This window comes from Protomyctophum bolini, assembly GCF_963924005.1.
Source record: "Protomyctophum bolini genome assembly, chromosome: 2".
NCBI lineage: Eukaryota > Metazoa > Chordata > Actinopteri > Myctophiformes > Myctophidae > Protomyctophum > Protomyctophum bolini.
This window is the reverse complement of record NC_137863.1, coordinates 16131920-16153306: the sequence shown is the minus strand read 5'-3', so window position 1 is coordinate 16153306 and position 21387 is coordinate 16131920. Positions and strand designations below refer to the sequence as shown.

The 21387-nt window shown below is 42.5% G+C and overlaps 1 protein-coding gene across 1 annotated transcript in view; it reads left to right on the top strand.

Annotated features, from left to right (window-relative positions):
• The window catches only part of LOC308331125 (plexin-A2-like), an 88714-nt gene extending 70711 nt beyond the window's left edge, over positions 1 to 18003 (top strand). The window contains exons 19-32 of the mRNA XM_080786306.1: positions 1 to 21; positions 1228 to 1462; positions 2059 to 2201; positions 2554 to 2822; positions 4748 to 4814; positions 5162 to 5308; positions 6899 to 7058; positions 8123 to 8226; positions 11853 to 11949; positions 13110 to 13309; positions 13557 to 13726; positions 14497 to 14709; positions 15159 to 15309; positions 17726 to 18003. The exon at positions 1 to 21 is cut by the window's left edge and continues 123 nt beyond it. Coding sequence (XP_080642432.1) covers positions 1 to 21; positions 1228 to 1462; positions 2059 to 2201; positions 2554 to 2822; positions 4748 to 4814; positions 5162 to 5308; positions 6899 to 7058; positions 8123 to 8226; positions 11853 to 11949; positions 13110 to 13309; positions 13557 to 13726; positions 14497 to 14709; positions 15159 to 15309; positions 17726 to 17821 — 2073 coding nt within the window. The 3' untranslated portion in view covers positions 17822 to 18003. The remainder of the gene's footprint in view (positions 22 to 1227; positions 1463 to 2058; positions 2202 to 2553; positions 2823 to 4747; positions 4815 to 5161; positions 5309 to 6898; positions 7059 to 8122; positions 8227 to 11852; positions 11950 to 13109; positions 13310 to 13556; positions 13727 to 14496; positions 14710 to 15158; positions 15310 to 17725) is intronic.
• Positions 18004 to 21387: the final 3384 nt, after the last annotated feature.

Here is a 21387-nt window from a genome sequence, read left to right as displayed (position 1 = left end):
ACCGGACAACACAAAGTCCTGGTCAGTCCGTCCTGTCTGTCAGTGCCCTGCTTTCTGTCTGACCATAGCCTGATTTAGGGGCCGTGTACACCACAACGTTTTTTAAACACAAACAGAAGACACAGTGCAACATATGCACCACAAAGACACTTGATTCTGAACCATATTGTCTATTGTCTCTATTTCCGCCTGTTTGTGCGTTACCAAGTATACCAACAAGCTGTCAGTTTGTCATTGTCATGCCGTCATTGTTAGCCTGCTTCTGATGACATTTATGTTGCCCTCTAAAATTGTTGGCAATTTTCTGTGGTAATGATGAGCCAAAAGACAAAAAGGAGATAGCGTTGTCACATTGCGCTTGCAAGTTTTACATTATAACATAATAATTACAATATTTTATTCAGAGGCAGAGGCTCTGGAAAATACATTATTTGTTTTTTTATAGCTTTCATTATGAAAAAGCTGCAGGTTGTCACAATTACTACTACTATAAATACACTTTCAATAAAATGTAGCTTAGAGTGACTATGGCAACAAATCCTTTTGAAATTATTAAGTGTAAATTGATCTTTCTCTCTCTGTGAACCTGATTGTAGCTGTGACTGTGCAGCTAGTATAATCCATTCTTTCAGTTGGCGGGGTGACATGTTTTGTTCATTTTCAATATTATATTCGACAAAAGTAATGGATGGATGATGTTTATAGGATGTTCACCATAAAAAGACAAGCAGACAAGTAGTTCAACTTCATATGGATTTGTTATTGGCATGAAACTGGCATCACTGTCAAATAGATAGCAACATCTGCCTGGCTAAAATCACCTATGAGTCAGTTGGTCATGCATGTGTGTTGTGTAAATATGAAGCTCCTTTTCTAAAAAAAAACAACACGTTGGTGGAGCTTGCGCAAAAACAAAATTCACCCACCTCATTTTACACGTGGTTTACACGTGGTTGCAAAAGAGCCAAGAGCTTGTAGATCGACTATTTTCAGCAAGTGTAAAAACTGTCATTACGATGGCATCAAGGCCCACCAAAATAACTAATGACTAAAATCTTATGATATTTAGTCGACTAAAATCGTATGATATTTAGTCGACTAAAACTAAACTAAACTAAAACATTCCAGGTGACTAAAATGTGACTGAAACTAAATTAAAACTATTGAAGAGACTGTGACTAAAACTAAAATCAACATTTGCTGCCAAAAACAACACTTGTGGTGCAGGTCCAGGTGGGCGGTCTTCACATCTCTCCAGGAGCAGTGCACATCCGCTCAGACAGCCTGCTGACCCTGCCGGGCATCCTCAGCATCGCGGCCGGAGGAGGCCTCCTCCTCATCGTCGTCTTCATCGTCCTGCTGGCCTATCGGCGCAAGTCGCACGAGAACGACCTCACTCTCAAGCGCCTGCAGATGCAGATGGACAACCTGGAGTCGCGCGTGGCCCTCGAGTGCAAGGAGGGTGAGTCAGGGTGAAACATGTTGGTATTAAATGACACGGTAAACATCCATCAGATTCAGATGGAACAATATTCTGGAATTAAAATATTATGTATTGTTTGTTATCTACAATGTAATTTGTAATTGTTTTTGTAATTTAAAAAACGATAGTCTAAATACCAAATACCAATACCAAACTAGCTTGTAGATAAGCTATTTTCTGTATTTTTGCGCAAAATCGCTGTACGACAAACAATCAGGTCAATCAGTTATAATTTTTGCCTAGATTTGTTGCTTTACAATATATATTATTATATATCATGTATAAAATATTATATTTTTGAATCATCAAAAAAATACAAAAAATGTATGCTTCTCTGTTATTCGATAAATTATAAAAGTAATTGATAGAATAACTGATAAAAGAAAAGAATGGAATGCAGCTCTGATTGATTGATTGATCAGTATGTAGAATAGGTACATTTCAAACGAAAGCACAAGTCAATAGAAAAACTGCTACTTTGAGGACGAAACCATGAAAAGCACAAGACTTGTTTACATCAGTGTCCTCCATTTTTCACTTCCTAATCCCTCACTGCCACTCCTGTCATTCCCCAGCCTTTGCGGAGCTGCAGACAGACATCAATGAGTTGACCAGTGACCTGGACAGAGCAGGAATCCCCTACCTGGACTACCGCACTTACACCATGAGGGTCCTGTTCCCTGGCATCGACGACCACCCTGTGCTCCGGGAGCTGGAGGTCAAATGAGACACGACATATCTTTATTTACTAGGGCCCCTCCTATATTCAGCTATAGTGTAGAGGGGTGAGGGGCGCTAGCCCCTCCTATATTCAGCTATAGCGTAGATTTCAGTCTTACACAAACATTAAATTCCCATTGACAATGAATGGAGAATTTACGTCATATGTGGACGAGGAAATCGGCTATTTCTGTCATACACAAATTCCCACTGACAATGAATGAATGGATGGATGATGTATGATAAGAGCGCCCCTCACTTCACACGTGCGTGATTTTTACCACTGTCATGTTCTGCTTGTGTGTGTGTGTGTGTGTGTGTGTGCGCGCGCATGCTTATGACATATCCAGGTACCCGGCAGCGGGCAGGCGAATGTGGAGAAGGCTTTAAAGCAGTTGGCTCAGCTGGTGAACAACAAGGTCTTCCTGCTGACGTTCATCCGCACCCTGGAGCTGCAGCGCTCCTTCTCCATGCGGGACCGCGGCTACCTGGCTTCGCTCATCATGACGGCACTGCAGGGACGCCTCGAGTACGCCACTGACGTCCTCAAGCACTTGCTGTCGGACCTCATAGAGCGCAACCTGGAGAGCAAGAACCACCCCAAACTGCTGCTGCGCAGGTAGTCCCTTTGAGATATATTATATGTTTATTAGGGATGCGACATTCTAAATCCCACACGGGTTGTGCTTTTAACCACGCCCCGCTTCTGTGGCCAACATGGAAGTGCCTCTCGCCTACAACAACTGCGGACTAGACCTTTTATATAACTCTGGACTAAACCACGGCGGAGGCCTGCCTTCTCAAGCGAACTTGAGGCACGTGAGACACCTCCGAGCAAGCCAAAGCGAGCGAGTTGCCGTGTCGAACGTTGCGAATTTGCGACTCAGGGCCGTTCTAGTTGTGAATAGTAAAATATGTTCTATTTGTAACTCTGGGTGTACAAATGTAACCAAATGGACCAAATGGATAAATTACATTTGTACACTCTCAGAGTTAAATGAACACTGAGGATATTACTCTGTATTCATTCACTTTCTCCCCCATGTATGGGGATTCGAAACAACGACCTCCCGGTGCCAAGCTGGAAATACTGCTGAACAGCCGCTTCTAATACTTTGACACAGAAATGTCTCTTTGCACGTTGTCCTTTCAGCCCAGTTTCTGGTTGAGTAACTAGGTCATGTGAGGGAAGAGCCCAGGCTCGTCTGTTTTAGTTGGGTTTGCTGTGCAGCGATGTGAAATACACATCAGTTGAAACTGAGATAGCACAGGTGAAACACAGGCATGCATGGTGAGAGAGAGAGCGAGAGAGAGAGGGAGGGGGGAGAGAGAGGGGGGGAGAGAGAGAGGGGAGAGAGAGAGAGAGAGAGAGAGGGAGAGAGGGTTAGGGGGAGAGAGAGAGGGGGGGAGAGAGAGAGAGAGAGCGAGAGAGGACATGTAGTGGTTAGTTGCCGGGGGGAATATGTGTGCAGCGGCAGGCAGAGTCATTGCCAGTCTGGCTTATCTTCCTCATGCCACTCATGAAACATTCAGCTTTGGTTCATGTCTCCTCTCCTCTCTCCTCCTCCTTCACCTCTGCTTATCTGCTGATTGTTTTTACACTGCTGGGACTGGCCTGTTGAATCTTTCATGAGGTTTTGTCTTTCCTTTACTTTCTTTTTAGCAGACGACGTATGGATGAGTTAACATGGGAGCTAGTTAGACTTGTTAGCCCAAAATGCACTGCTGCTCTCACCCAGACAGGTCTAAACTTTAATGGCATGCAGTCAGTAGAGCACAGGTGAAGGTTATCACAAGTTATGATAAAGAGAGTTGGAGGTGACAGGCGAGGAAGAATCTACACTGGATTTTGCTCAGATTCTATACCCTCCCCTTTAATTTGATTGATTGATTGATTGATTGATTGATTGATTGATTGATTGATTGATTGATTGATTGAATGAATACTGGTACGACTACAATGGTGCTAAAAAGTAATCCCACAAATAAACCCAGAGGGTTTATTTCCATTGTGGTCCTGTTTATTCAATTCATAGAGTAATAATCAGAAGTATTTAATCACTGAAGCCCTATATACAGTAGGCTACTCTGTTGTATAGACAACAAGATCAAAAAGGGAAAAAATAAATCCATTTGAAAACCTTCAATCTATGAGCATATACAGTAGATGGCTATTTCAATGGTCTTTAAAAAAAATTGCCTATAAGGGCATGCCCAAAATAGGGACGTCAAAGTAAATCAAAATCTACTAATGGTGTATATAAATTAATATAACATCTAAGAACAATTATGAAATCTTGCCCATCTGGTTTGCGTCAGATAGTTAACTGCTGACACACTGAAGAGGAAAGTGAAAGGGTCAGAAAGTGAACATGAAAGATCCTCCTTATGCAGTTACATCCTGACCCACATTCACGTCTCTCTCTCTCTCTCTCTCTCTCTCTCTCTCTCCCTCCCCGTCTTAAGTCATAAAATAATCATCAGAGTGCTCTCTGCGGGATGTCTCCACCTAACAAATGAGCACGCTCTCCTCTTGTCTTGCAGAACAGAATCGGTGGCAGAGAAGATGCTGACAAATTGGTTCGCCTTCTTGCTCCACAAATTTCTCAAGGTAACAGAAGCCACCCGGGGACCTCGTGAAACGCAGATGTCACTGTGATGCATTACTGCACCCTAAAAAAAAAAAAAAGAAGGATTGTTATCGATTTGATAACAAATTGCTTTCTGTGTACTTTGTGAGCACGGCTGTCAATTCTCTGTCTCCTGGCCATTTCATGGGTTTTATCAACAGGTTTTGGGGCGGGTAGTATGGGGTCAGTGCTCAGCATTTTCAGTGTATCAATGTAACAATGCATCTCTCTTCTCTTCTTCCCACACTGTCTCTTCCTCTCTCTTTTTATGCCCCCCCTTTTCATCACTCCGATTTCCATAATCCCTGGATTCCGTGCCAAAACAAAGGAGTGTGCTGGCGAGCCTCTCTTCATGTTGTTCTGTGCCATCAAACAGCAAATGGAGAAGGGACCCATAGACTCCATCACTGGCGAGGCGCGCTACTCGCTCAGCGAGGACAAGCTCATCCGCCAACAGATTGAATACAAGACCCTGGTGAGTCGCCAGCACATTCAACAGGAAGTCAGAGTCACGCTGTAATCATTGTTTTTCTACCTGCCTTGAATACACTGAGGGGAGAAGCGCCGAAGCGGGCGTCTCTCTTTTCCTTGGTACTATGAGACAACATCCTATGTGCTTTTATATGCAATGCCGGTCTGATGTTTACATCATTGAAGCAGACATGAGCTGACGGAAGAATCAATGCACGGAGGTTTACAAAGCTACTCGTAATCATGCAGCGACGAGTCATGATTCCCTTGATTAACCTCTTTCTTTTTAAACACGAGATGGGGTTACATTGTTTTCGAGTTACGCAGAGCCAAAACATGTGGAACTGTAAATGTGCCTTAATTCAACCTAATCTGTAATGTATACAGATTTCTATGAGAGAGGGCATAACACATGATTATAGCACAGCACCGGCAACCCACACATAATTGTTAGATGCAGTGCTTTGGGCCGTCATACTGTATGTGCCGTCTTGCAGTCCCAATGCAGGATTACACCATCCTGACTGCACAGAGGAGGAGAAAACCAGCAACCGTCTAAGTTATTAGTCACTAGTTTCTACCAAGCCCCCAGTAAGGGGGGACGGACGTCCATGTCGTCATGTGTGTAACATGCGTCATCCCAGGATCCGGGCTTAACTTCTGCTCACTCGAGCCATGGAGCCACTGAGCAACTTCCATCGAAATGAATCCCGTTCGGTCTCTATCCTTTTATTACTCTATGGTTGCTACCCTCCAAGCCAAACCTGTCAGCCTCCTTCTTTAGAATGAGGGTGACCGGTTTGGCTTGGAGGGACACAACAACAACAACAAAAACAACCTAAAAACGAAAAAAGTTATTACACTGGCCCTGGGGAAGAAGACATGAGAAAACATGAGTCAGTCAGACACAACAGGACAGAGAATGATCCCCATGTCTGAGAGTGTGTGTCTCATTACTCCTCTAATGCTCCCTGCTCCAGCAAAAGCACAACCTGGACTCTGGACGTGTGAAATTGCATTTCTGGCCAAGCTCCTGGAGGTAGTGAGGATATTTGGAGCGTGCAGTTGCCTCTTCCTCTATAGCTCTCTCCCGCTGTCTCCGTTCCTCTTTTATTCCACTGTTCGTCAACCAGTGGTCCACGGACCACTAATGATCCATAGCATCATTTCAGGTGGTCCATTGGAAAAGGTTTTTTTTTTTAAATATGTGAAAATACATATTGTATCCTAAAATATTAGAAAATGTTTGGCATAGTGTCACCAAAAATAGGCATTCTACCAGATCACAACGTGTCGTCATGTGGTGCGTTGTGAGCTTGTTTGTACATTGGCTCATTTTGGTGTGCGACACCAAGGTGCAACTAAATCCAGTATCAATCCAGCTTCAAGCTCATATTAACTCATATTGACATTTGTTTTTTAATTCCTTCTTACTGTAGGCCTATAGCTATATTGTTGTGTGGAGGTGGGCTGGGATCACTCATAGAAGGTTGAGAAGCACTGTTTTACGCCATCTCTTCTTCTGTTTCCTTCCCTCTCCCGGCCACCACCCTTCTCTCTCTCCCTCTCTGCATCATTATCCTTGCCTCCCCAGACGCTGAGCTGTGTGAACCCAGACAACGAGAACAGCCCTGAAATCCCCGTCAAGGTTCTGAACTGTGACACCATTTCCCAGGTGAAGGAGAAGATCCTAGATGCTGTTTATAAGAACATGCCCTATTCCCAGCGGCCCCGGGCCACAGACATGGACCTAGGTGAGACATACAATAATGCTATGCTTCTCAAACATGTTCATGTCTAGGATCATAGGTGTGCTATTTTCAAGTAGCCATAAATTGAAGAAGGTCTAACGACCGAAAGCTTGCTGTCTTTAAAATATATAAAAGATATTTTGCACATATTTGAGTGTGAGCAGCCTCCCTTTTTTCATAAATAGCCATAAACTAAAATATACTAAAATAGTGTTTAATTAAAATGTTCCTGCTTTAGCTTGGGACCCCCCGGAATCACCCTGGGGATGCCCTGAAATGTGATGTATTGTGAGCTTGTAGATCTTAAGTACAATATAACACTTAAGTGGCTAATTGATTCGATAAAGAATCAATAGAAAAATCTATTGAATCGATAGAAAAACTAATTATTTGATGCATCGAAAAAGTTATCTCTAATAAGATAATAAAATAGTTGCAGCCCTACATCCTAGACCTAGAACCATCACTGACTGTAGATTTACCCTCACCAGAAACTGACATTGCACATGAAGATACACCTGTCACTCTGTTTCTGGAGACATAAGGAAGTGATTCTTCTCGCAGTAGCTGGCATTACATCACCTGTGTGCTCTATACCTTATTGGTTAGAGATCTGGGAGTACTGCACACCTCCTATCTTTCTTTAGGTAACCACTTGCACCTTAGCATCCCTATTCTGTGGGGAACATGAAGTAAATCAATTATTTTAGTCTCGCTAGTCACGCCGCGAGTTAGAAAAAAGGATGGACATACCAATGAAACAAAACTATTATACCAAACTAAACACATTTTAAACTGGAATTGTTTTGGAGGTGCACGGCACCAGAGGTTACAGTCGTTGGTTGTGGCTACCTGATGACATATCTGGTTGTGGATGCCTGATCACAGTTATTTCCGCTCCGACTGCATCAGAAATCCGAAAATGGTATTGATCCCAGGCTAATCCGTAGCAAACAATGTGGTTTGTGTATACATATATGCCATCAACACTGTACCAAATTAAATGGTTTGTGTATTCACATTATGCCTTCAACACTGTACCAAATGAATTGGTTTGTGTTGTGCAGAGTGGCGGCAGGGGAGGACAGCACGGGTGGTTCTGCAGGATGAGGACATCACCACCAAGATCGAGTGTGACTGGAAGAGACTCAACACACTCATGCACTACCAGGTCTGCTCAGTACTCCTCTTACAAAACAAAACAGAAGAAAGGAAACGCGACCCGCAGGCCAAATGCGGCTCCCCCCCCCCCCCCCCATAATGACAGTAATCCTTAATCATATTGAAGGGCTTTAGGAGAGAAATGAGATAGACACCAGTCACACACCAGTGTGTGTGTGTGTGTGTGTGTGTGTGTGTGTGTGTGTGTGTGTGTTTCCAGCTGGTGCTCGTTGAAGCTTGTTAATTTCAATTTTGCATGTGCGAAACAGTTAACTTCTACAGTTAACTTGTGGCCCCCGGCCTAATTTAGTTGAATTACCATGTTTCACATTTTTAGCCTTGTTAGTGACAGTTGTCAGTCGGTCTCTTGGTCGGTTTGTTTGTCCATTGATACAACACTTCATGAATATCTTAACCACTTGAACCCCCCAGACATTACCTCCCCCTCTCCCTGCATCTATATGTGCACTTGGACACATGATGTCTCCAAATCTATGAATAAATTAGTAACTAAAGATATACATTTCTCCAACAGAATGCTGAGTAAGTTAAGTAATCAAAGTATACAGTACACATTGCAAATACGTTTATGTGGTGAACTATGACTGAGCAAAATACTATCCAAAAGGTGCAATTTGTACAAAGACATGTGCAAAGAGCTTGTCCCCAAAACATAATAGTGCACACTGTGTACTCTCTTGGTGAGCAGGTACAGTATATAAAGGTCATATAAAGAAAAAAAAATCTCAGAGCTTGAGGGAAAAAACAACTCTTTCTGAGTCTCTCTGTGGTGGTTTTCGTATTTTGTGGCGGAGGCGTTTTCATGACCGCAGCAGCGCGAACAGCCCAATGCCTGAGTCATGGTGGTCCTTCATAATCCTTCAAGCTAGATCTGCTCAAGCACCGACTAGAAGAGTATGGCTCTATGGCTCCTGCAGGGAGGGGAGGGAACGTCCCATGGTGCACTCTGCCGAGCGCACTACCCTAGCTCTGCAGGGCTCACTGGTCCCGAGAGGAGCTATTACCAAACAGTGATACCCCCCGCCCCCCCTCACAATGCTTTGAGTAGTAGTAGAAGGATTTCAGGTTCTGTGAGATTTTTTAATTTCCTCAGCCGGTATCGTCCTAGTCTTCCTAATTCCTTTTCTCAAGACAGCAATCACCTGAGAGACGGGAAGATAGAAGTGTGTGTGTGTGTGTGTGTGTGTGTGTGTGTGTGTGTGTGTGTGTGTGTGTGTGTGTGTGTGTGTGTGTGTGTGTGTGTGTGTGTGTGTGTGTGTGTGTGTGTGTGACTGTGTGTGTGTGTGTGTGTGTATGCGCGTGTGTGCGTGCATGCATCCACACGTGCATGTGAGTATGAGAGAGACAGAAAGACAGAGAGAGAAAGTGCTTCCTCTAGGCACTTCACGAATGCCTAGTCTATGGAATGCACTCCTTTAAAAGCCCTCCAGCGTTTGATACACTGTACAGACATATATTAGGTTTTGACCTAGTCTTGTTTAATCTCCCTGGGAGGCGATGAAGTGTTTGTTCTGCCACTGAGCTGGGAATTGTATTAGTTTCATCTATGGCTCATAGGGCACCTGCTTTATTCTGCTCATGCTGAGGACCTTCCTGTTCTTTGTGCCAGCTGCAGAGAAGCACAGCACTAGTGCTGCAACATTTAATTGAACTCATTGATGAATTTGGTCATGTCATTATAGGTGAAAGTTAAAAGAAATTTGAAATTGGTGAAAATAGCTGATCTACAGTATGAGCTTGTATATCAGCAATTCTTGCACAAAATCATTGTGCGCCAAAATATGAAATACCCCTTGAGTGGTTAATCGATTCGTACACGCACACACACGCACAGATGAACGCACAGATGCACGCACGCACGCGCACACACACACACACACACACACACACACACACACACACACACACACACACACACACACACACACACACACACACACACACAGAGCACAGTCCTACACAACACTGCACAGCAGCCTGGAGCAACTGCATAACGTAAGGCTGGGAGACTGGGCTAAGTGGGCTAACAGAGAGCTCCTGCTTTTACATTTCTTTCACAATTCAACCAAGAACAAAATGTGTTTACATTCTATCTTTTATGTGTGTGCACACTGGTTTTGATCATGCTCCAGGCTATCGATTTGTCATGATACATTCCCATTGCAAGACAAAATGAGACTTTACCGGGTTTGTGTTATCGCGTATAAGCTTGGAATAATGTAAATAATACAACTGCTTACTTCCCCTATTGTTCTGAATATAAGACCAAGTTATTTTCCAATGGGAATATCCTAAAAACAGGGTCGTATTATAATCGGGGACTAGACTATTTGACATTCAATGGTCTTTTACCACAAATGAGTATTGAAAAATGGGAGTCGACTTATAATCAGAGTCGTCTTATATTCGGCACAATACGTTAATTTAAGTATTTAAATATAGTTTAATGTGACATTATTACATGGATAAGGTTTATTACTTATCCATGGGCTACTCCAAGGCTTGGGTGCTACAGTTTTTAGTAGCTATCACAGGAGGTCTTTGTAATCTTCAGTTAGTTTTCATGTAGTTTGAGGCTGTAGTACTGTACACCAGTGGTTCCCAAAGTGGGGTCCGGGGACCCCCAGGGGTACCTGAGGGAGTTCCAGGGGGGACCCATCTATTTTGTTCATGTTCATAAAGTGCTAAAGTGTTTAAAGCAGTGGTTCCCAAACTTTTTCATGTCAAGGACCCCCAAATTGACACTACTTAGCCCGTGGACCCCCATTTGAAAATATATGCCAGGGACCCCCATAAGAGAAGACGTACACATTTAGACGTCTACATTTAGACGTACACATTTAGCGTCTACATTTAGACGTCTACATTTAGACGTCTACATTTAGACGTCTACATTTAGACGTATACATTTATTTGTTATCCGTGTTGCGAGGATGAGGGGGTACCTGGAAAAATATCTACCCCAAAAGGGGTACCTGGTCCAAAAAAGTTTGGGAACCCCTGCTGTACACAGTACTTCGTTTGTATTCATGTAGTTTGAGGCAGTACACAGAACTTAATTTGTAGCTTTGGCAAGTATCATGACCCTAATGCCTTCCTTGGACCACATTCAAAACATCCTATTGATATTCAGAAACGCATGGATGTCAGTTTGATTTAAAGCTGTTTTGCTTTTTCTAAATGCCTGAGATGTTTGTTTTGGGGAGTTGCAAATTCTGTTTCAACAGGAATAATTTGTAGTATGATTACAATAAGAATGTTTTTAATGAAAGTGTTTAATAATTCCGTCAACAAAAACTAAAATCGTTCGTCAACTACCTTTTTTCACCGAGGAAACTATTCAATAAAATAAATTCAATAAAAACTATAAGCTATACTGTATGAGGACGTCAACAATAAAAAGCTATACTAGACTAGTGGAGAAGAGATCCAGTAGAACTAAAAGACAAGTCATTTTACGTCTGAAAATAGCAGATGTACAAGCTCTACGAGCATGCAATCAAGTGGAATTCATCATCATTACGATGCCACCAAATTTCATTTTTGTCGAATTATTTTTAATTAAATCTTATTCAAAACACTATGACTAAATGCTCTGTTGACTGTGCCCACCAGGTGTCTGACCGCTGTGTTGTGGCTCTGGTGCCCAAGCAGATGTCCTCTTTCAACATCCCTTCCTCTGCCAGCTTTCCACGCAGCATCAGCAGATATGGTCAGTAATGCTTCAGAGGTAACTTTCATGGCGTTGCTGCCATGAAACTTGCCTTGGGATCCATCCACCACATTCACACAGCAGCCATCTTGCCATTAAGTTAATGAAATGCCACCCTGTTGGCACTGTGCTTTTTCAATGCAAAATGTCAACATGGCCGCCATGTGAATATGATCTGTTGTTATGAAAGGTAGCATAATAAATAGACTTTCATATTAAACCACATTAAAAAAGGGACTCATCATTATGCCTTCTTTCATGCCCTTTCTCCATAATGTGTCTCCATTTTTGTCTACATGTGTCTCACAGCGGATTGTTCGAAAAGGTGCCTACTAATGATATCATGTGTGCATGTTCATTTTAAACATTTAAAACATTGTATTCATTGGCTTCTATTGCAGTGTGCTAATTTCCAGGAAGAGAACAGCTGGAGTTTTCAATAGCTTGGAAGCTCCATGCACCGATGATGATGTTGGTAGTCCGGTCAGGTTTTTTAACTGTCCACAGCCCGCCTCTGAGACACAGTGCGAGTAGACGGAAATGAGCATTAGTGAGGACCAATTATTCAAAGATAAGGTGAAAAATGTGTTCCTTGAATTCCTTTGTTCCTTTAATAGTATTCACAAAGGGGAAGGTCACCCAAAATATATTAAAAATAAATAAAAACATTTATTCTCATCTGCAGTGCTACTGTGTGAAAGCCCAAGACAAATTTCCCTTGTGGTCAATAAAGTTTACTGTAACCTTGACTTGACCATGTGTGTACACAGTATCCAGCTAGATATATTAGGTGTGTTTTGCCAAGGTTTCATAGAGCTAACTGCCGTCACCCTAAAGCCCAAACCACACTAGTTGCAATTCCTTGAAACAAAACCGTGTTAAGGTCAACCACACCAATGAGTTGCATTGGTGTGGTTGACCTTAACACGATTTTGTTGCAAGGAGTTGCAACTGGTGTGGTTACACACAGATGGAAATCTATTGGCCTGTGTCCATCTGTGTGGAGAGAGACACTCGTAACACTGTAAATAAATCCATGCCTGCCTGTAAATGACGTGCTCACCAACAGCCTGAGCTTCCAGAGTGGCCACAAATCACAGAATGCCTCCTGTTGTAAGGACAATAAGACCTCGATAAAGATACTACATCATCCCCTCCAGGTGTGGACATGCACTTCCGCTCCACCCCCACCAGCCCAGACAGCCCTCACTCCCGCGTGCCCATGCTGACCCCTGACCTGGAGAGCGGCGTCAAGGTGTGGCACCTGGTCAAGAACCACGACCACGGTGACCAGAAGGAGGGCGAGCGAGGCAGCAAGATGGTGTCTGAGATCTATCTGACCAGGCTACTGGCCACTAAGGTACTTACTGTCCGTTTCATGTTCCGTTCATAGATGCATAGGTTCTGTGTTTCTAATGGACCCCTGTCCAGCTGTTACACTGGCTGGCCCAGGGCCGCTGCCCGAGGAAACAGAAAAACGAACAACTTAAAAAAAGTCAATCTGAGAGTCAGTCACAGCAGGAGAGGGAGTCACAATTTAACTCACAATTCACCTTCATTCTTACCAGATTAATCTATCAATGAGCGTATTTTCTTTATTTCTGTAGGGCACACTACAGAAGTTTGTGGACGATCTCTTTGAGACGCTGTTCAGCACGGTGTGTCGGGGTACCGCGCTGCCTCTCGCCATCAAATACATGTTTGACTTCCTGGATGAGCAGGCTGACAAGCATGGCATCCACGACATGGATGTTCGCCACACCTGGAAGAGCAACTGGTGAGCAAGCGGGGTGCAGAGAGCTATAGTAGAAGGATGGATCGGTTTGCATAACAGTACCCATGATGCATTGCACAAACAGCTTGGAGTTGTAGGCATGGGTTTGGTGTGGTTCAAGTCAGTGGTTTGTCAAAGTGGGGTCCTTGGCCTTCCAAGGGGGTCACCATCAAAATGTGTTAACATAGTGTTAAAATCTACGCTACGTCCAACCAGGGAAACTCCCCCCTGTCAGGTGTAAAGGAGCAACTTGAACACTCAGGCATGAAGGAAGCATGAGTTCAAGTCCGTTGCTCTCCCCTTGTCCCCCATATATGGGGACTAGGTTGGTGGAGGGTGTGTAGAGCCCAGGATCACATTAGTTGATTGACACAGGGGTGAAAAATGGGTTACAAAATCGTGGGATAAAAAATATATTTTTAAAAAATAGTGTAAAAATCTGTTTTTGTTTCCAGATCGGATTTATGACAGCCTCGATACAATCGATTATTAACGATGCAATAGGATATGAAGTCAGACGATACGATATTTTGCTGTTTGCATATTGATGTATTATACCCCTCTAATGCTCGATGGGTATCGATCTGCTAACCTATGAATTCTAATGCTACCAAGGCAGATATCTTGGTTTTTCACCAAAGTGGTTACAAAGCTGACCTATCTGACTGTGATAAACTATATAACCACATTCCATCTGGTCAGATTATTTCATGGGACATACTGTCAAATCTCTCTCTCTCTCCGTCTCTCTCTCTCTTGTGTGTACACCTTAGCTTGCCACTGCGCTTCTGGGTGAACGTGATCAAGAATCCACAGTTTGTGTTTGACATCCATAAAAGCAGCATAACAGACGCCTGTCTGTCTGTGGTGGCCCAGACCTTCATGGACTCCTGTTCAACGTCTGAACACCGTCTGGGCAAGGACTCACCTTCCACCAAGTTGCTCTATGCTAAGGACATACCACACTACAAAAGCTGGGTGGAGAGGTACAGTTTATTATAATTATAAGCCAGAGGTTTCAAGATTTTTGTGTTTCTGAAAATACATTTTCTGTTTAATAAAAATCTGGAGAGACTCCTGTTACTGAACAAACACACTCTTTAGCAGTGCTTCCCAAAGTGGGGTCCGGGGACCCCCAGGGGTCCTTGAGGGAGTTCTAGGGGGTCCCCAGCTAAATTATAGTTTGGAACCAAATGGACCCTTATGGGTCTTTAACTCCGAGAATGGACCCTAACGGGTCCATTTGGTTGTTATACACTACCTTTAAAAACAAAATTGTCCTCACAATCTCTATTTCTCAAATCCTACTATACTTGTGAGGACATTTGGCTCTCTAAACTAAGTAATACAAATCAATGCACACAAACACACACACACACACATGCACGCGCACACACACTGATGCTGACCACTGACCATGCATGTCTCCCTCTAGGTACTATGCTGACATCAACCGCTTGCCTGCCATCAGCGATCAGGACATGAATGCCTATCTGGCAGAGCAGGCCCGCCTTCACTCCAACGAGTTCAACGTACTCAGTGCCCTCCATGAGATCTATGCCTACGTCAGCAAGTACAGCCAAGAGGTGAGACTACAAAGTGGTTCCCTTTTGAATTTCAGAGAGCCTTGCAGTTTGATATACAGTTGCTGTTGGGCAGAAACCTTGTAACTCTTCTCCAATGTTAGGGATGTCACTTTTTTCGTTCCCGATCCGATCCCGATAACACAATTTCTGTGTTAGCCGACACCGATGCAGTGTTGTGATCTCGTGTTGTGTTTATAGCTATCTAGCTATATATCCTGTGTTGTGTTTATAGCGGACTCCTCACTCATACAGTATGTACACTTGTAATTTGGGCAACTCGAAAGCAAACTCCACATGCCCTAACGTGTGTGTGTGTGTGTGTGTGTGTGTGTGTGTGTGTGTGTGTGTGTGTGTGTGTGTGTGTGTGTGTGTGTGTGTGTGTGTGTGTGTGTGTGTGTGTGTGTGTGTGTGTGTGTGTGTGTGTGTGTGTGTGTGTGTGTGTGTGTGTGTGTGTGTGTGTGTGTGTGTGTGTGTGTGTTTCATGCGTTGACAAATGTTGGGCAAATACATATTTTATTTGAGGTTTGGGACTATTTAAGGGCCCATGACGTAGATGTCCGTCATGGTACTTAGTACGGTCATGTGCCCGAGACGGAGATAGATTAATCTCGACTGGCATATTCACCGGCAGTCCGGCACGATATGCGTGTTGCGCAATCCTCGTGTTGTACAACAGTGACACGTCATCGAAAATGTTCCCTGCCTGTTTAGCCGACGACAACGAAAATCTTAAAACGTTAATAACTCGCGATCTAAATCATCCCGTCCAATTCTAAGAAAAGAATATGTGTTTGACGGGCCCCCGCATCGATAGTGTTGTGGCTATTGTTAGCTGCTACACACATTCACAACAACATCCGGTCCGTCTGTAAAAGTGCTCCGGGCGCTATAAACGATGGGCACATTTTAGTACGTAACTGATTCAGCATGAACATTGAACACTAAAGCATTCTACATACATACAGGATATGCAAGCTTTGACCTCAGAGTAATCTCTCGAGACAGACTGTTGACTCGTCAAATTCAACCTTTATTTTTTTGACGAAGGATTCTCAGATTGCCCTCGGAGTTGATTTGAGAATGGGCGTATTATGGAAAATCTTTGGAAGTAAAAGTGGTTACGTTTGTTTGTGTGTTTTATAATTTTTTAACCAATGAAAAGTATTAACAAGAACTTATGACTTATGAACTTATGAATATGAACTACATCAACATAGGAGATGGGCCTCATGGCTCGGCAAGGCTTACTGACTACATCAGCACATAGAATGGGCAGACCAGGGAACACCTAATGGTTCCCAGTCAACCTCTCTCTACCCAATACCCTTTCACTATAGTTCTAGTGAATCTTTTGTTTGGCGAGAGTCAAGTTTTGCAATATGCGTCTGTTTGCTATTGTTTTGTTTACATCGTTTATGTAAATGTTATTGAAGCCGGTATAGGTCGATTAAGAATCCATTATGTATAATCACAGCCGGGTGAAGCTGGCTGTAGGGGATTCAGAGAAAACTAAAACTGAAACTAATCTAAAACAATGTCAACCGCGGAGAACAAACACTCATTTATATGTATTGCAGACAGTATCTCTATAATTTGAATTTAACATAGACATTTAGAGAACACTTCAAGGCCATACGTTCATGCCTTTGGCACTGCAGCTGGGTGGAGAGGTACAGTATGCGAGAGAGCAGGTGTGTGTGTGTGTGTGTGTGTGTGTGTGTGTGTGTGTGTGTGTGTGTGCATGCGTGCGTGCGAACCATTTTCTTCTCGCGCGAGAAATTGTCGTTTTATGGTTAAAAACAATGTGTTGAGTTAGGCTTACAATTAGGAAGAGGTCCAGGCTGAGGTTAAGGATTACCGGTAGGTATTTGAGGTTAGATCTAGGGTTAGCGTCATGCCGATCTACAAGACCGGCTATTGTTAAGCTTTAGTGATCACTGTCATAAAATGTTGATGTCCTCACATATAGTAGTAGTAATGCAAGTGTGTGTGTGTGTGTGTGTGTGTGTGTGTGTGTGTGTGTGTGTGTGTGTGTGTGTGCATGCGTGCGAACCATTTTCTTCTCGCGCGATAAATTGTCGTTTTATGGTTAAAAACAATGTGTTGAGTTAGGCTTACAATTAGGAAGAGGTCCAGGCTGAGGTTAAGGATTAGGTATTTGAGGTTAGATCTAGGGTTAGCGTCATGCCGATCTACAAGACCGGCTATTGTTAAGCTTTAGTGATCACTGTCATAAAATGTTGATGTCCTCACATATAGTAGTAGTAATGCAAGTGTGTGTGTGTGTGTGTGTGTGTGTGTGTGTGTGTGTGTGTGTGTGTGTGTGTGTGTGTGTGTGTGTGTGTGTGTGTGTGTGTGTGTGTGTGTGTGTGTGTGCGTGTGCGTGTGCGTGTGCGTGCGCGTGTGCGTCCGTTAGATCACAGAAGCCCTGGAACAGGACGAGCAGGCCCGGAAGCAGAAGCTGGCCTACAAGCTGGAGCAGCTCATCTCAGCTATCTCTGCAGAGAGCTGAGACACTGTTTATTAGTCTTTATTTACACAGGGCAGGAGCTGAGCACGAGCAACACCCTGGACACGTACGCACGCACACACACACACACACACACACACACACACACACACACACACACACACACACACACACACACACACACACACACACACACACACACACACACTATAAACTATACATATCATCATGTCGGGCAGATACATTGTATCTACATATCTATATATACAGTATATATAATTTAGTGTGACCCTATAAGGGTCACACTAAATTAGTGATAATAGCAGATCTACACGCTTATGACACGACTCACAAAACCATGCGCTGTGAGCTTGTAGATCTGTATATTTCCGCAATTTTAGGATTTTACATAATATTGAAACAATGAAAAGTACACTTAAGTATTAAGAACTTGTGACTCAACAATAACTACATTGGATCCGTTAGAACAGTAACGGTTTCCATCCGACTGCGATGATACTGTATGCAACATGCGGGTGCACACATGCACGTACTGTGCATACATGTACGCACACACACACACACACACACACACACACACACACACACACACACACACACACACACACACACACACACACAGAGAGAGATGGGTAGGTAGTACAAAAAGTGGTTATGGACCCATAAATCCAACTCCAAAAGGCAAACACCCAACCTCTAAAATGCGCCTATAGCGAGAGGTTTTGGACCTTTGTATTTTGTTACTGTTAAGCAGCCAACTCGTCCAAGGTTTGTCTCTGTAGTTGTTGGCAGTGGTGATCTGTAACAAAGTACATTTACTTGAGTGCTGTACTTAGTTTTTTGTTAAAAGGTTAAAGCAATATTTTCTGATAGTATCAGATAGGATCATTGCTATTGAGTGTTTGTTCAGCAACTGGGTTCTCCATAGGTTGGTGGAAAAATGTCAGCCAGTCAGGAAATAGTACCGATTTAGCAGCTTCAATTTAGTGTTCCGGTTCAAATTGTGTCTGCTGCTCAGTTCAAAGTGCCATCACTCTCAATTTCACTTGTTTAATCTGTATTCTGTGCAAGTTCTTTCTCCTGATTGGATCAATGGATATCCCGACCTTTCTGTTCTCCAAAACGCAGGGGAGACGGGGAGACTCCTGTTACTGAACAAACACTATATCAATGACAATGTGTACTATAAGAATATAGCTTGCTGATCAGCTAATTTAACTATATTGAAATAAGGCTTAAGTGCCATGGTTTTATCATAATGCACATTTTCCCTTTCCCTAGAAATGCAGTGGAGTCAACAGTACAATATGCTACGCTTTGAAATGTATCCAACAATACAAATACTCAAGTACAAATACTCAAAGAATATAAAAGTACAGTACTGAAGTAAATGTACTTTGTTACCGTCCACCGCTGGTTTTGGGCTATGCTAAGCGGTGTAAATCGATAGGAGGATAGCACTTATTACAGAATGGCTCAAGACCAAGAGTCTTCAATGGGAACTTGCTGAAGAGGGGAGGTAATAACCTGGATTTTGCACTTAAAACAAAATAAAGACCAAGAGAACCTTCATTATGAGAACGATGAAGGACGTCGACTGGGACCTATTGGGAATGCAGTACATATCAATAGACTTGGCCTTGGACTGGCATTGCCATTGGTGCAGACATTGCAGAGACATGTAATCTTGTGTAATAAAGCCTTTTCCTTGCGCCTTCTGAAGGCCTATGTAAAGAGAACATTAAAGACTCTGTATGTGGTCGCTAAATATCTCCGTTCCATCTGAATCTCTGTATCGGAGTACATCCACCCATTTCCTGAAGAATTTTGGAATTTCTCGTCTCACTCTGTGAATTCCTGCATTAGGCTTCACTAGTAATAATACATTATCTTGGAATTCATTTTGTAGTATTTGTACAAATAGTTCGAATAGGTCCTAAACCCAGGCTTTCTGGTGCCAAATGTTATATTTCTCATGTTTCATTCATGTATATGCCCCTGCAGAAGCTATTAATAATAGATGCCATTGGAAGTATTCCGTTGGGGATTGGAATTCTGTACAATAATGATCTATACACCACTAATTCGGACATTCAAAGATAAGTGGGAGACCAAATTGAACTTTATGCGAAAGCATGATTAATGACGCTATAACCCTGAAATCTTTGCCATGGATCAGATGCTGGCTTTATCACAATCCCATTCCCTCTCTCCGCTCCTTCCCTACCATCCTCTTGCATCAGTCATTGTTTACATTGAACATGAATTACTTGAATTACACTGGGTGTGTGACCTATTTGGAACACCCGTTTCATTTATTTTCTGTGAGGATTGGATTGTGACCAAATGAATCCAGGTGGAAGCTTTGAGTCATAGAATTAGATCCACTGTGGAAGACAAAATAGGTTGAACAAAGAGGTCTCTTAAGCCTGGACACAGATGAGATTGGGATCAATGGTAGGGGGTGCCGCTCAGTATTAGCACGGTGTTCCTCATATTCCGTCCACCAAGTGTGTGCTTGATTTATATTTCATTTTTTTAATGTCCAGTTTGATCCTAAGAATACTTTAAACTTTTGTTTTATATTGTTCACGACTCTACAGCAAAGTCTTGCGAAAAGACCTCTTCAATAACTTTCACATTTCACTGTTATTTTTAGTCAACTGGACCTGAGTTGGCTCCGTACTTGGCCAACTTTTTTACGTCTACACTAAATCTCTTTTCCAAGAATAGCCGTTCAAGTGACCGGTTAATCAAAGCAAAAAATGTTTTGTGTATTTTTATTGCTGCTGTATTTATTGAGTGCCATATTCAAACTGGATTATTTACAAGAAAAAAAAGAAAATCGTTATATTGCCATGGAATTACCTTTGATTTGTTCACTTCTTTTGTCAGTTGATTAATTTACTGCCATGAAAAGCGAATTCCATCCAATGCTTGAGGATATTTCACATTTCACGCTCTTTCCCAAGAATCCTGATTCATTATGTCGATAAAAGAAAAATATATAAATATATTTCCTGTTAAAGGGTCAGATTATGACAAAGTTATACACTGTTTCATTGTGTGTTTTGACGATGATAATTTATAAATGTGTTGTGCAATATGCTGTCAGACATTTAAACTTTGAATCTTTTTTTAAGCTATATATTATAAATATTGTACATACAAAACACTACTATTTTGCAAGCAAATGGTTCACTTTGTACGGTTGTTATACATTAAATGCTCAGCCAATAGAAATGGTGTCGTCTGGATTATTTTGTAGCTAAAAAAATAAACTCAACTATAAACCAAATAATCATGCTTTATACGTATAGGTCCTATGAAATATCTTGATAATCAATATGTCCTCTAAATATGAAACATTCCCACAATAGATTATTAACATCTCTTAGCTGGTCAGGCAGAAACCAGCTAACTCCAAAAACCCCAACCGTATATTTTTAAAACAAAGCAATACTGCCTCATCAAAGTTGGTATTGTGACTTTATATATTGTCAGATGCGTGCACGAGAGGGGGAGAGTCGGTGGAGTTGGCTGCTTTAGCAGACCAAGGGTCCAATGAAGTTAGCTCAACATAGCTG